Source organism: Mus caroli, unplaced genomic scaffold (genome assembly GCF_978045245.1).
Source record: "Mus caroli unplaced genomic scaffold, Mus_caroli_1 scaffold_10, whole genome shotgun sequence".
Taxonomy (NCBI): domain Eukaryota; kingdom Metazoa; phylum Chordata; class Mammalia; order Rodentia; family Muridae; genus Mus; species Mus caroli.
The window spans coordinates 19,211,802-19,227,488 of NW_028227265.1; the positions used below are offsets into that span (position 1 = coordinate 19,211,802).

At 44.3% G+C, this 15,687-nt stretch overlaps 1 protein-coding gene across 1 annotated transcript in view; it reads right to left on the reverse strand.

Moving 5' to 3' along the window:
• The window catches only part of Hydin (HYDIN axonemal central pair apparatus protein), a 361,694-nt gene extending 348,310 nt beyond the window's left edge, over positions 1–13,384 (reverse strand). Inside the window, exon 1 of the mRNA XM_085843582.1 lies at positions 13,330–13,384. Coding sequence (XP_085699708.1) covers positions 13,330–13,378 — 49 coding nt within the window. The 5' untranslated portion in view covers positions 13,379–13,384. The remainder of the gene's footprint in view (positions 1–13,329) is intronic.
• Positions 13,385–15,687: the final 2,303 nt, after the last annotated feature.

Below are 15,687 nucleotides of genomic sequence, written 5' to 3' on the forward strand. Positions count from 1 at the left end.
AAGGGTTTTATGACCCAGGGATTTCGCCCTGATCCATAATCCAGTGAAATATATGTATATGCTACAGATGCTGAACAAATCTGCCCGCAGCAGTACTTCTTTTATCCTGATGGACTGGGAACAACCTGTTCTTTTATGACAAAACACAGAACAATGTGTGGCGCTCCTGGACCACATTAATCCATAGAGAAGATGCAGCTGATCAACAAATGCAGGAATTTTACAGGAAGTTGAAAAAAAGAAGAATCAACCAAAAATACACATACACACCGTGACTCCGGTTTACATAATGCTCAAGGGGAGGGAAAATGGAACCCTGTTCTCAAGAACTGTATACATAAGAGGAAAGTCATAAGAGAGATCAACAGTAGCAGGCATATGGGTCAGGAGAGCAGTGATCTCTGAGGGAAAGAGAGGGAAATATCTCTGGACTACGTGCGTTGGAGAGATGGCTGCGAACATAGTGACTGCAGTGGTTTGGATAAGAGCGGTCCTCGTAGGCCCTCATGATGTAATGTGTGTTCGGCAGTTGGTAGAATTGTTTGGGAAGGATTGGAAGGTGTGGCCGTGACGGAGGAGGTGAGTCACTGGGGGTGGGCTTTGAGGTTTTCAAAAGACTTGTGCCATTCCTGGTTAGCACTCTCTGCTTAGTGCTGGTGAGATGTGAGCTCTCTCAGCTGCTCTTCCGACTGCCTGCCACCACAGCTCCACTCTGTCATGGACTCCCTAATCATCTGAAACTGTAAACCCCAATTAACACTTTTCTTCTGTTAGTTACCTCAGCCATGGCTTTTTATTACAGCAATGAAAGAGTAACTAGGACAGTGGTCAGGGTGCTTGCCGCTTTCCCAGAGGACCTCAGTTTGGTTCCCATCACCCACATCTGCCATCTTACAACCACCTGCAACTCCAGCTCACAGGAATACCATCCCCGCCTTTGGACCTCTATGGGAATTGCATGCCCATGGTACACATTAAAATAAATAAATTATTTTTTTTAAAAAATAACCATATTTCTGGGATAATATCAACTTAATTTAGGACCAGGTGAAAGCTGCACCTTTGAGCCCTTCTTGACTGTTGTCAAGTTATGCATGATGTCACGTATATGCATATATTCACGCATGCGTGTGTCTGTATCTATGAATGATTCATATGCTCACATGTAGTATTTCACAACTGAAATTCTAAAGAGAATTCATATTAAAATTAAACCTTTCTCAGAACTTAGAACACACCCTAGAAATTATGTAACTTACTTTGTCCTAAGGTGGCCTTACTTCAAGAGCCCCAATTCCTACCCTAGATGCTAATTCATTAGGGTCTAAAGTGGGTCCCTGGTGGAAATATTTCAAATAGGTATGCTAGTTTCGGAAGAACTGGAGTCCAGACTCCATGGGCAGGTAAGATCTTTTCCCCCAAGAGCACACTGGGGCAGAAATGCCCCAGAATCACAGTGAAGGCTTACAGATTAAATGATGCAGTGGGTTCAATTGACAGATTCTTGTAAGTCTCCAGTTAAATGACACTTGCTATCCATGGATCAGCGCTGGCTGTTAATTTGATCTGTGATAAACCTGAGAGTTCTCCTTGCCAATATTCGGCTGTTAACCCTTCAATCTTAATAAGTCACAAGAATAACGGACAAAGGTTCCCGCAAGTGCCATAGAACTTGGTGGGACACACAAACTGACCCCATTTTAAGTGTTGCTCCAGGTTGCCCTCAAACAAGTCCAGGGCTACCCACACCTATAACTACTCTCCAAAGCGAGACCCCATAAGGTAGACTGAGCAGCAGGGTTCTCCTTTGTTCTTGGCTGATAACTGCTGACCTCTCCTACTGTTCTGTGTTAACCGCTCTACCCAAAACCAGAATCCCACGGCCCACATTTGAATCTCACCTCAGATGGAAACACAATGACACCTTGTGTGTGGTGATCTCTGGGGGACCTGGTTAAATTTAAAGATTCATTGTTAAAGGTCAGTGTCCTTTGCTGTGAATACAGTTCCTGTGCAGATGAGAAGCTGAACCTGCCCCGTGGCACTGAGCATCATTAGCCAGCTGCACCCTGATAATAAAGTGCAGATGGTTAATTGCCCTGGCAAATGACTGCTTACCAGTAGGCACAAAAGCCTGTACCTAAAAGTATCGATAGTATGCTTGGGCGTGTTTATGCACAGGCAAACAAAACACATTTCCAAAATTTCATCTGTGAATAGACCCTGGCAGCCTCCAACTGCAGGGCTTTGTGGTTCACATTGCCAAGGTCGAGTTCAAGGGAGGGACCAGGGGCCACATCTCAACTGCTTAAATACTTTTTGGGGGTGAGGAATCTTTTCTGGAAAAAAAAAACCCTAATTAATTGTGGTAGGGTTCAATAAATAAGGTGAGAATTTCATCACACATTCCTGAGCTGTACCACTGAAGACCAAAGCAACAAGTCATGGTTCTGTCATGGACTGAAACCTCCAAAACCATAGGTCAAAAACAACAATAATAACAACAACAACAATGAACCTTTCTACATTTTAAGATGATTTACCCCAAGCATTAGTTATAGTAATGAAAAAATAACACACTGAGAAATGAAAGGTTTCCCTTCCCCTACCCCCTTTAAAGCAAAGAGACATCCATATTAGTTTTCTAAGTAAGAAAAACAGGGGGACGGCTTTTCCCATACCCCTGAGGACTTCCATGTAAGTCACGTACTGGCGGAGCTCCCAGAGTTCAGCTGTCATAAACACAATGCACTCAATGGTTGTGAGACTTCCTAAGTTTCCATTTTGAAATATAGTCATGAATCCATGCATGGCAGGGATAAGATCTGAGGAGAAAGCAGAGGAGGGGGGTGACCCATGTTTGCTTGAAAGCCCTCTCTGCCAGCTGCAAAGAGCTGTAAGAGGTCAAGATGCCAGGACTTGGGATAGAGCACTAATCTTGTGCCCATGAAGACCCTTTCTTCTGAAGAAGCCCTGGGTGATGTGATTCTATTCAGTGTAATTGTATATTAGGGGGAGGAAGAAGCGGCTTGCTGTGGTTTTAATTATCAAGGACACACTAGCTTTTTCAAAACCATCTGTTTAATTGTGATGACAAACAGCTTTGTAAAAACACAAGTGATTAGCCAACACCAAGTTCCCTGTCACCAACAGTTCCAACGTAACGAGCCACATTGTGGAAGAGCGTGGCGCCCCTTCTCTCTCGGCAACATTTCATGGTTTAGCAACTGACAGCCTACAATTTATTGCAGAACCTCATTCAGGAAGAGCTCAAATTATTAATTAGTGTTCTTCGATTACATCCTCTGGTTATTCCTTTTTATTAAAGCTGAATTCCCTGAGAGTAAAGGGGATTAGAGGAGCGATGAGGCGGGTGGGAGCCCCTTCTTTCCACTTCCCACCAAATCCTGGCAGCTTCCCAAGACACGCGCCACCCATAATTAACTACAGGGCGCATTCCATAGTGCAGTGAGACTTGTCTTTGGCGTTCACAAATGCCGACTTCTGCTTTCCTGGTATTGGTTGTCATGTTTGTCTTGCTGTCATTATTTTAAAAGCTATGAATGCTGGGAATTGTTTTCAGGTGTGAAAACAGCTTAACCTTGACGTTTATTTTAATTAGAGATTTTTTTTTCACGCCACTGCCGAAAATTTAGGTGGTTTTTTATTAATAATAATAATAATGAGGAGGAGGAGGAAGAGGGAAGGAGGTAGCATCATCATCAACATGGCACTAAACTTGGAACCAGGCAAAGGTGCCCAGGATATCAGATTAAGCAAATAAACACAAGATGCCAACAGAGTCAGATCACCGTCCTGTCTTCTTCTACCCAGGACGTTTTAGATTCTAATTAAAACCGCTTTCAAAGAAAAATGTCAGGGTTTATGATCTGCGGGTGACATCGCAAGAGATTTCTCCAGTCATTTCACACAGATTTCTTTCTTTTTTTTTTTTTTTCCTCACACACAACCCAGTGGCCCCTTTGGTAATGGATTTAAGCTGAAGACCACCACGTGAATAATATCACAGACTTCCCCACAAGCTTTTTAATCAGAGCAGAGCACTTTCAAGTCCACTTCCCTTTCCCACTATCTTCAGCGATAAATATGAGCCTTAAAAAAAAAAAATCAAAGGACTAAAGAACCTAAATCCTCAAAGAAATGAAAGGGCTGCACGGTTTGGTTTTTCAAATTAAACCAGCGGAGTCCTGCACCAGATCAATTCCTTCCGTCTCCTCCTCTGTGCAACCTGAAATCTCCCCGCCATGATCCTACAATTCCTCCTGCCTCATTTCAAACCCCATCTCTATGAAGAGCTGGATGCTGAGGCTAATGAGGAAGCAGAGGAAGAGTTTGCTCCCAGGAAACAGCCATCACTCCTTCACTTTTGGTGACGGTGATGTGGCTGATGGGGTGGGTTATGGTCCGCTGCATTCCAGAGTAGGGAAAGCGATGATCTTTAACCTCGGTGGTCCAAGCTCCAGTGAGAATCCGATGAAGGAGGCTAGGGACGCTAACCCCCTTAAAGAGGCATGTGAAGCTAGAATCCATATAAAGAGTCCCTAAACATTCCCAAATGTGGACCAATTAAAACATCCCCTCAAAAGCTAACCAGCCATGAGGGCTGCTTTCAAGCGAAAGGAAAGTTTTCATATTTTGCGTGGTGCCCATGACGCTAACAGAGTGTTCAGTGACATTACTTCTTCCTGCTGATGAGTGCGTGGACCGTTCTCACACAACCAGAGATACTACTCTAACGTCACCAAACAATGATGTAAGACTGTCCACACTGTGTACCCTCCAAGCACCGCTGTTTGAAGAGCTTTTCGGGCAAGCTTTTTGTGTTCAGGCTGCTAAGTGTGACAGTGGAGAGAGTATACCCATTTTACACGCGCAGAAAACAGCTCCCTGTGTACGCACGTCTATTTCCCAGCTGGCATTTGGAAACCCTTCGTGTTTCCAGCTTCATTGCACGTGAAAATGCTCAATGCATCCAAATGTGAGACGGGCTCTGAAACTAGAGAGTCCATCTCACATTTGTTAATACAGCACACGGGAGGCGGAGGCATGTGACCCGCTGTGAGTGCAGGTTATTCTGGTCTCCTTTCTGAGTTCAAGGTCAGCTGGGGCTACACAGAAGGACCCTGTCTCAAAAAACAAACAAACAAACAACTCTTACTCAGATGCTTTCAATAAGTCATACAAGACTCCCGATTGGTTACTCCCAGGGGCTGGGCTTGAGAGCTGGAGGGGGAAGTCTTTCATGTTTTATGTTTCTGTAGCATTTTTTCACAAAACATTTAAGCTACAGTGCTAAAAGACAAAGGTAATGCTAAGCCTAACGCTCATGGCAGCTCCCAACCATCAGTAACTCCAGTTCCAGGGCATCCAACATCTCTCCCCTGACCTCCACAAGCATTAAGCATTGTGCATGGTATACTGATATACACGCAGGAAAAGACCCACTCACATACACACAAACTACAAAAAAATTAAAATAAAACATTCTTTTGAATGCTAGCCTAGCTTATTGAAGGATGCCAGGATGCCTACATTCAGGAGGTGTGGACAAGAAAGATGAAGAGTTCAAGGGTTAGGCTCAGTACAGAGTTAGTTCTGGGATAGCAGGATTACTTGTCTCAGGTAGAAACAAAGCAAGACCTTTTTAATCCTCCCTCGAGTGTCAGAGAGGAAAAAAAAAACCCACAAGGAATAAACCAGGCCACCATGTAACTAACGCACTACAGGTAAGGAGGCCTTGCAGATACTGCTACGGGATCATATGTTAGACACGGGGACACTGAGCTCTGTTGGTGGCTGCCTTGCAGGGCTCAGGGAAGGCTTTAAGGCTGAGTCCCATCCAAAGCATGCAGACTGACAGGAGAGCTCGCCTCAAAGGTGGACTAGGACAAGAGTCAACCTGTTCTGCCTTACCATCCACAACTGAACACAAATGACATCTCAGTGGCACCGATGAGAGGAGAGAGGTTGAAAAATAAATGTGCCTGGGACACTGGAGTCACCAGCAAATCATACCACCTGTATCCGGGTCTCTCTCTTCCTTCCTCCCTTCCTTCCTTTCTTTCTTTCTTTCTTTCTTTCTTTCTTTCTTTCTTTCTTTCTTTTTTTCTCTCTTTCTCTCTTTCTCTCTCTCTTTCTCTCTTTCCTTCCTTCCTTCCTTCCTTCCTTCCTTGCTTTCTTGCTTTCTTTACAGGGAATCTGGACAGGTCATTCCTCCAGGTGCCAAGCACAGACAGATGCAAATCCCTCTGGACATCTGCCCTATCTCAGTCACCAAAGAACTCCCATAAATACTTTTTCTGTGGAAATGAAGTGGCTTGCTGTCAACATGAACAGTTCATGAAGAGAGCTACCATGCCCTGAGACGAGCCAGTGAAACTCAGCACAGAAAGGGAGTCCTGCAGGTTAAAATTAAACAAATCATAATCAAAACCCAAACAACAAGAAAGAAGTCCTAACCACAATAAGAATGTCTAGAAGTCCAATGTGCTATCCATTGTGCCCCACACGGTGGCTCATGACCATCTATAATGGGATCTGATGCCCTCTTCTGGTACACAGGCATACATGCAAATAGAGTACTCATACATTAATAAATAAATGTTTTAATGAATGCATTTGGTATGTATTTACCAGCAGTGGCACTTTAAACACAAACACATGGCCTGGAGAGCAATTAGCAGTTAGGATGTTTTTTGCTCTTGCAAAGGACTGGAGTTCGGTTCCCAGCACCCACGTCAGGTGGCTTACAACCACTGTGACTCCTGTTCTAACTCTGGCCTCCAAGGGTACGCACACATAATCAGGGTCTCTTCTTTATTTGGTTGGACACCTTTCCATAGGTATCCCATTCTCCCCAGGAGCTTTTGATCCTGCTTAGCCCTCCCAAGGGCTGAGTTCACAAGTACATTTCTGTATTAGTTAGGGTTTTACTGCTGTGAACAGACACTATGACCAAGGCAAGTCTTATAAAAAAACATTTAATTGGGGCTGGCTTACAGGTTCATAGGTTCAGTCCATTATCATCAAGGTGAGAGCATGGCAGTATCCAGGCAGGCATGGCACAGGAGAAGCTGAGAGTTCTATGTCTTCATCCAAAGGCTGCTAGTGGAAGACCGACTTCCAGGCAACTAGGGTGAGGATCTTATACCCACACCCACAGTGACACACCCATTCCAACCAGGTCACACCTATTCCAACAAGGCCACACCTTCAGATGGTGCCACTCCCTGGTCCAAGGATATACAAACCATCACAATCTCCCACACCCAGCCCGAGGACTCCTGTTTTTAAAGATGTAGAGCTCTGTCCTACCATGTGGTACAGAAAAGGGATCCTTAAACATTTTCCACTCGCAAACCCTTTTCACCAGGGAAATTTCCACACAATCGTATGCATGTGGGTACAAGAGATAAACACACAGATGGCTGATAATGAATTGTAAGGAAACTTGCTTCACAATAACTCCTTGACATGCATCTAGCTTTACCATTTATTAAAGGCGAAAGCAGTGTTGGTGGCAATGCAGTGGGTGTGGTTTTTTATTTCCAGAGCGGGAAGGCATGCAGAGGTGCTCAAGGCTGATTGATGGCCTCGTTTCCTAGGTGCCAATGCTAAGAAAAAGACCCTTTGTACAAATATGGAGCTCAACATAGATTTAGGGCCATTCCAGGAATTGTTGGAAATTCTGTCTGAATCTCAAGCTGAAAATCAGTTGTTAAAGCACAGAGGCATGTGCTCCAGTGGGTGACCCCACGCCCCTGCACTTATGGGCAGCACTATCTAGTGGGTTATCAAGATAGATAGATAGATAGATAGATAGATAGATAGATAGATAGATAAGCAAGCTGCAGGAGGAGATGGGGAACTCATATATATGACCATATAATTTATTGTATACATGTATAAAATTCTCAAAACTAAAGAAAAATTTTAATGATTAAAATAAAAGAATGATGCTTAAGAGATGTGTAGGTGACTTCAGAAAGGCCTCAGACATGCCATTGACATTCTGGAGAGGAAAGGAGAGAGGCCGAGGCAGAAGTGGTATTTGAAGATAAGACAAACATACAAACCGGTGGCAATCAGTCATAGAGAAATGTATTTTACGGTAACTCCTCGACATGCATCTAGCTTCCCAAACCAGCACAGGACATCACCCCAAGGACAGGATCCTGCTAAAAGAATTGTGAGAAGTACACATGATAAATAAAATGAGAAAGGGGGGGAGGGATCCAGTAAGCCCCAGGAATTTCAAGGAGGGTCCATCTAGGTGTCCCACAGGAAAACTGAAGACTACAGGATAATACAGTTAGCGTACTTGAAGCTGTTCCTAAAGGTGTATTGCAGGTAGAAAAAAAGGTGGGGTGGGGGGAGGGGAAATGGTATAGCTCCAGGTGGAAAGATACAAAAAGGAACAAGAGTGTGGAAGTTGTTAAATATAAAAGTAAGTCCAGGGCAGGAGAGAAGGCCCAGCCTAGGGCAGGAGAAATGGCCCAGCCTAGGGCAGGAGAGATGGCCCAGTCTAGGGTAGGAGAGAAGGCTAAGAGCACTAGGTACCGTTCTGCAGGATCTGGGTCTACTATAACAGTGATTTAAAGACATTCCATGATTAAAGCTTAGGGTTACAGTTCATGATTGATGGCTGTCCATTTGGAGACACTTGCTTTGTGACAGTATCAACCCTGAAGAGCACCCAATGCGGTGGACCAAAAGCCTCTCACTCTTCTACACCATTATGTAAATATTTTTAAAAGAAATTATTCTATCTCCAAATCTACTAACTCTGAGTTAACAAAGTTTAAAGCACCAAGTTGATAACCAGCCATGAAAAATTAGAAACTGGACATCTTAAATTATCAAAGGCCAGTGAGATGGCTCAATAGGTAAAGGAGCTTGCCACCAAGTCTGATGACCTGAGTTCGATTCCCAGGACTCACATGGTAGAAGGAAAGAACTGACTCCTGTCATCACACACACTCACACGGAGGAGCAGGAGGGGAAAGAGAGAAAGAGACAGAGAGAGGAGAGAGAGAGGGGGCACCCAGTGGCTTCAAGCCCTAGTGTTTTTGCTTATTTACAGGAAAATAAACACCAGAAGTGCTTACAAACCTGAGTTTAAGGAACCTACCATTTGATAATGCCCCCCAACCCCATCTGTCTCAAATAGATTGGGAAGAGCTAACATCTTGGCAATATTGCCTCCTCCAACAAAGTCTCTCTGTTTCTCTCTGTCTCTCTGTCTCTCTGTCTCTGTCTCTGTCTCTGTCTCTCTCTCTCTCTGTCTCTCTCTCTCTCTGTCTCCCTCTTACTCCCTCTCCCCCTCTTACTCCTCCTTCCCCTCCTTCTCTCTCTCTGTGCCTGGCCTACTTTGAGTAAAGGAGCCTTCAGTCCACCAGCCAGCCAAACTTCCCTGTCCCATCCCCAGCCATATGGAGCACATCATGCCTGCCTTGAGATAACCATAGAAATGACTGCAGTGCATGATCCTGGCTCCTGAGGACACAGACCCAGGCAGGGCTGTTGGAAACCCTTCCTACAGGGCTCTTGACTATGACACAAGAATGGCCCTGGAACCATTTCAGCCTTGCCTGGGTGAGGAGCACTTCCTATCGTGAGGGCTATCATGTCAGGTTGCTAAGAGATAAGGCCGCTGTTGGTCCCAAACCTAAGACTTTTTATGGTTGGTGCTAAAAAGCAAGGCTGGTAGTTGATATAAGTGTGGTTGATAAAATAAACCAATGGTTCAAAGAGATGGCTGTGATTGGTCTGAACACCCCTTCCCTGGCTGTATTAGTTTAGGTTCATCCTGGGAGTTGGTTGGATACACAATCACACACACACACACACACACAGAGTCTAGAAAAATTCTGAACCAAAATCCTATTTACATATATCAATACATAAAATCATATTCTTACGAGTCTATTAAAAAAGAAAGTAAATAAAATGTGGGCTAATCATATGAACCAAAGGAGGTCAGTGAACATCTTTATCAGTGGTTTAACAGCAGGTAAGTGTATGTTGTTCAGTGTCGTGGACCTCGAAGAATGCCAACTGAAACTAGAACAGGAAAATTGATGAGATGGATCAGCCAGGTAGAGCCATGGGAGCCTGAGTATCTGGGTTTAGTGACCAGAAGCCAAGGCAGAAGACCAGAAGTGACTCCTGAAAGCTCTTGTCTGGCCTCCACGCACATGCTGTGCATGCATATCCCACCTGCAGGGATGGCTGAAAGTAACCAAATCATCCCGGCCCTCAAGGCTGTAGAACACATGAACCTCAAACTCTATACTGGTGTAAATGCAAAACAGTATGTTCACTTTAAGAGCCACATGGCTAGAAACCTTGTAAAATTGACATATTTACAGTATAACCCAGAAACCCTCCAATTATTTACTAAAACATTAATAATATGCAGCAACCCAGAGACCCATGGATGACTGATTGTGACAGACTCACGTAAGTGAGTAATCATAATGGTCAGATACCTGGAGCAAACCAAATGCCCATCATCTGCTGGTATATCCAATTCAACAGAGCAGTATTCAGCAATAAAAAGGAATAGCCTACTGTTACAACAACGCGGGTAAACCTCAGACACAGTGAGCTAAATGAAGCAAGTCAGACAGAAGGTTTTACATATTTTATGATTCCATTATTTGGAGAGTACAGAATCAGAAATCAGATCATTGTCACAAAGAGGGCCAACTAGAACAAGAAGCAAGAGAACTGTCTGAGCTACTAAAAATAATTATATATACTTACTGTGGTGGGTTGAGTTGTCACACGGACCTTATCTTTTTGAAGCCAGCTTATGGAATTGTACAGACAAATGGAAGACGTTTTAAGAGTACAAGCTACGTGTCAATAAACCTGGTTTTAAAAATGTGTGACATAATTACTAGTGTTTTATAGGCCCACAAAGAACAGTTATCATTTATGGGTTATTTATGTCAAACACAGCTTCCTGGAAAAACAAGAGCAAGAAGAGTGTCCTAGCATGATTTCTGTGGCTGTGATAAAATATTATCACCCAAAGGAACTTCGGGGACACAAAAGGTGTATTTGGCCTATAGGCTAAAGTCTGTCATCAAGGAATACTGGGTAGGGACTGAAAAGAGGAACCACAGAGAAAGCTGTCAACTGGCTTGCTCAGCTAGCTTTCTTTACAGCCAGGGCCTGCATGACTATTAGGGATAGCACTGCCCACATGGGGATTAGGCCCCACCCACATCAATTTGTGATTAAGAAAATGCCCCACAGGCCAATCTGATCAAGGCAATTCTTCTGCTGAGGTTCCCTCTTCCCAGATAAATGAAGATCTGTGTCAAATTGACAGCTGAAGCTAGCTATGATCAATGTACAGGGAGGAAATACTAATTTTATCTCAATGCAACATACAGTGAATTAGTATCCTGCGTATGGACAATGGCCCCAGTGCACCATTTTCTTTTTCTGATGCTTTGACAATACCATGACCAAAAGCAACTTACAGGGGGAGGGTTTCATTTCAGTTTATAGGTTATAGCCCATCGCTGAGAGAAGTCAGACGGATAATTGAAGGAGAATCCATACAAGAACATTGCTTGCTGGCTCACTGGCAGGTTCATGCCTAGCTAGCTTTCTTATACAGCCCAGGACCCCCTGCCAAGGGAATGGTGCTGCCCACAGTGGGCTCAAGATGATTCCCCACAGATATTCCCACAAGCCAATCGTGAGACTCTCTTCTTAGGTGATTCTAGGCTGTGTCAAGTTGACACTAGAACTAAATGGATATCTAGAAATCAATATGAAAAAGGGCATCTGCATTTTAAAAGGCAGCGGATTCACATTAGAGCCGTTGTCAATAATGAACAATCAGAGACTACTCTATCGGACTAGCAATCAGGGAAACACAAATAAAGTGATCGCCATTCTTTTCCCATCAGGATAATAAAAGTTTTAAAGAACGGGCATTTCAAGCATTCACCAGTATCCAGGGCAAGCCGCACAAACTGAGACAATGAAGCTCACTATACTCAGGAGTGTCGGAAAACGAAACAGGTAACTTTAAAAATAGTTGGATGGTTGTCGTTGCAGGCCCACTAATGCGTGAGCCTGGGCCCGAAAGCAAGATCAATGGTCCCAATTGTGCTGGAGAATATTAGTGCAGGGACAGCTGTGCAAACTGTAGAAATCACAGGGGTGTGAGTGTGTGATGGTAAGAAGGGAACCTCCCAGCCCCCAGCCAAGTAAGGTGTGATTCCCCACATGATCGATGCCCTCCAGGAAGAAACTGGTGTGAACTTGGGATCCCCAAAACACAGAAGAACAATGACTCAGTGGGTGGGCGCATATACCCTCTAGTGATTTCTGAGGATGACTGGGAAAATGTCTAATGCATTTTATAAAATGTCCTTAAGGAGTCCCATATTGAAAGCTTTTTGGTGTTTCTGTGACTGTCTGGGGTTTTTTTTGTTGTTGTTGTTGTTGTTTTTTTAACTCATTATCCTGCATGAGTTTGGATTTTTTTTTTAAACTAGTTTCGAATTTGATCTTAATTAAGGTCTGAGTTCTAACACGGACGCCCATGACTCCACTGTTTATGTTCATTTAAAATAGAACTCTTGTTCTACAATCTTCCAGACAAGCTCCAGGTGGTACTAGACATGAAGTGGGGCCCAAATTGCTTTAAGTAAAGATAAGAGCTAAAACACAATGGTCTAATTAACACTCGGGCGCCTGTAATGTTCCGAAATAAAAAACGAAACAACCCCAAGCAGAGTCAGGATTCCAGAAATTCAAGCACACACAGAACCCAAGGGCCCCGAGGACAGCACAGACCTACACAGCGCTGATCCCCAGCTCCAATCCTGGGGCACTCTCTGAGCCCTAACTGCGCACACTCACAGAGAGGCACAGGGGCGGTTAACTGTTGCAGGGTCTTGCTTCAGGGTCGCATAAGAGCACGTTTGGGAATTTTTATATATATAATTAGCCACACATTTGATCTTCAGGGTCATTTTGACAACGGGGCAGGAACAGCTGAAGAAAGGGCATGGGACCTGCCATCCATTTTCCTAGGGAAGACTGAAAGCGATTTGCCCAAAGCTGAAGTGAGAAGCGAGCTTTTAGGCGGGAATCCCAAGTACAGAAATCCAAGATCCCCTAAATTCAGTGGGGTGAACAGTAGGGGCCATCTCATCAGTCCCCATAAGCTCACTCTTTCACCCCGAGACCATTGAGAGATCCGGTAACCTCTGTACACTCAGAATCCCAGGGCAAACTCCACACCGCGCTCCCTGACGAAACTGGGTTTCAACTCACAGTCTCTGCACTTTTTGCGCGCCACTTTTTGCTGCACTGCCGAGTCCATCTTGTTACCATCTGTTGCCACAGCAACCGCAGAGTGTGGCTCACACTCTAGTAAGAGGAACGATGATTGGAGGAGGCGGGCGTCCCTAGCAACCGCCAGGTAATGAACCAACAGATTTCCTTTACAGTTTCCTGAACCACAAGCTTCTCTCCCATCCCAACGCCTTCCTTAGCCAGACCTTTCCTGGGTCTTCAAAGCCACTTCACACATGATCTCCGCGATCACCTGCCTCTTGGTGATTCAATCGGGATCCCCATTTCCACAGGAATGTTTAGCCTGTGGTCCTTTGACTTCCTCCAGGGGTCCAGAAATGCTCTTCAGTTAAGTGCTGAAGGAACTGGAAGCAATTCCTAGGACACTGGATGCCCATAGCATCCCCAAAGAGTAACTTTTAGATGGATTAGCCCGTCTTCCTTTTCGGAGACAGAAAATAAAGTGGTGTTCTTCCCAGAGTTCGTTTACAAGTATTTAAATCAGCCCTTAAAACACCTCCCAAAGATTTTTACTAGTGATCTTTCTTTACTCATTCGGGAAAAAAAGAAAAAAGAAAAAAAAAAAGAAAAAAAACCCACATAGCTAATGATCAGTGATTATTGGCTAAATATTAGTCACCAAAGGAATATTCTAGGCACTAAAATATTACAACTGCCAAGAGGGCTTCACCAAGAGTTTACTTCCGGTATGCACACGGTCATAGATGGTGTTGTGCATGTTGTCAACAGAGTTATAGCGGGGGAGGGGTGGGGCGTGGCGCTGGACAAGGTTGTCAGGGATGGCTCTTTTGAGAAGACAGCCCAGAAGCTGAAACACGGGAAGATAAAAGTGACAGGCGGACCAAAGAGAGAGCAGGACACAGCAGAAGCAGGAAGTTAAGGGCAGAGCTGAGATTGAGTTTGTCTAGAAGAGAGAGGTCAGTAAGGCTTCAGCAGAGAGGGCAGGAGGACTGTGATGAGATATAAGGAGATGGCTCTTTGCAGAACTGGCCCCTTTTCCTCCAGTACCCAGTGCTCCTATCCCCTGTCACACCCTATCATGTCACCCAATTTATTTCCCTCACAGACCTTCGTTAGCTTCTTTTCGCCCTGTGGGCTCCATCAACACAGACTGCATTATTTCCATCCCTGCACTTAAAATAGTAACTGGTCTGAGACGAACACCGCATAAATACTTGTTGGCTGCATGAAGTGGCACACGGAAATGCCAGGGACCAGGGGTAACTGCGGGGGTGTGAAAGAGAGTTAAGACAGAAAAGCCTCTGTCTTCAGGAACTTTGGATGCCTGTGGAAGAAATGAATTACAAACCGTACTGGCAAGCCATGTGCAGAACTGGGTGGTTTCGTTTCTGAGTGTTATGCGAAGTCATTCTGCAACACCCCCCCCCAAAGGTTCCTTTATTCTTTCTATTGCATCTCAATTCAAGGTTGCACATGTAAAATGCCTCCTGTATACCAACCACTGATAAGGAGCCATCAAGACAGACATCAACTCTGTCTGTGGAGCTTATGCCCTGTGAACAGCGTGCCCAGCACAGCTGACACTGGTGGCCATCTATGGCCTCCTATGGCCACTGAGTTCTTGACTTGTGTCTGCTCCTAACTAGAAGGTGGGATAGATGTGAACTTGGGTCATAAAGACTTTGAGGAAAAGAAGAATGAAAAAATACCTCTTTGCTAATTTAAAAAATATTGATTTCACACTGAAATGACGAAGTTTTAGATATGCTAGGTTGGACGTTTTGTTATTAAAAACCAATCTTCAATTTTCTACTGCTTAATATGGCTGTTAAAATACATATGTGCCTAGTCTTAGATATGCACTTGACAGTGCCTCACTACCAGGAGCCTGATGCCGACTGAGTGCACAAATGAATTCTCAACATGATGTTAAAGTGGTCACTGGGGCTTGGCACATGGAATAGCAAATTCCAACAGATGAAGCAGACCAATATTTGTTCAAAGAAACAAGGCAGACATCTCTCGCAGGCTCTTTGCACATACTGAGCATGTTCAGGGTCAGAAGGGAGCCACTAGGGAAGATTTCCTCAGACATGGCTGAGAACTGACATCCTTGAACCCTCCAGACAAAAGAACAGGCCTTTGAGGAGAACTCCTTTTCCAAGAAGGTTTTCAGTGTTCTTTATGGTGGGAAAATGAAACAGCTCTTCTTAGACAATACTCCATAAAATAACAGCTCTTTCTATTCAGGGGTAAGAAGGGCTATATAAACTTTGAGGAGTGGTAGGATTGGGTAGGAGAGAGTATACATTGTTGGCTCAGGCTGAGGTGCCAGGAATGCTTTATTTTGCCTGT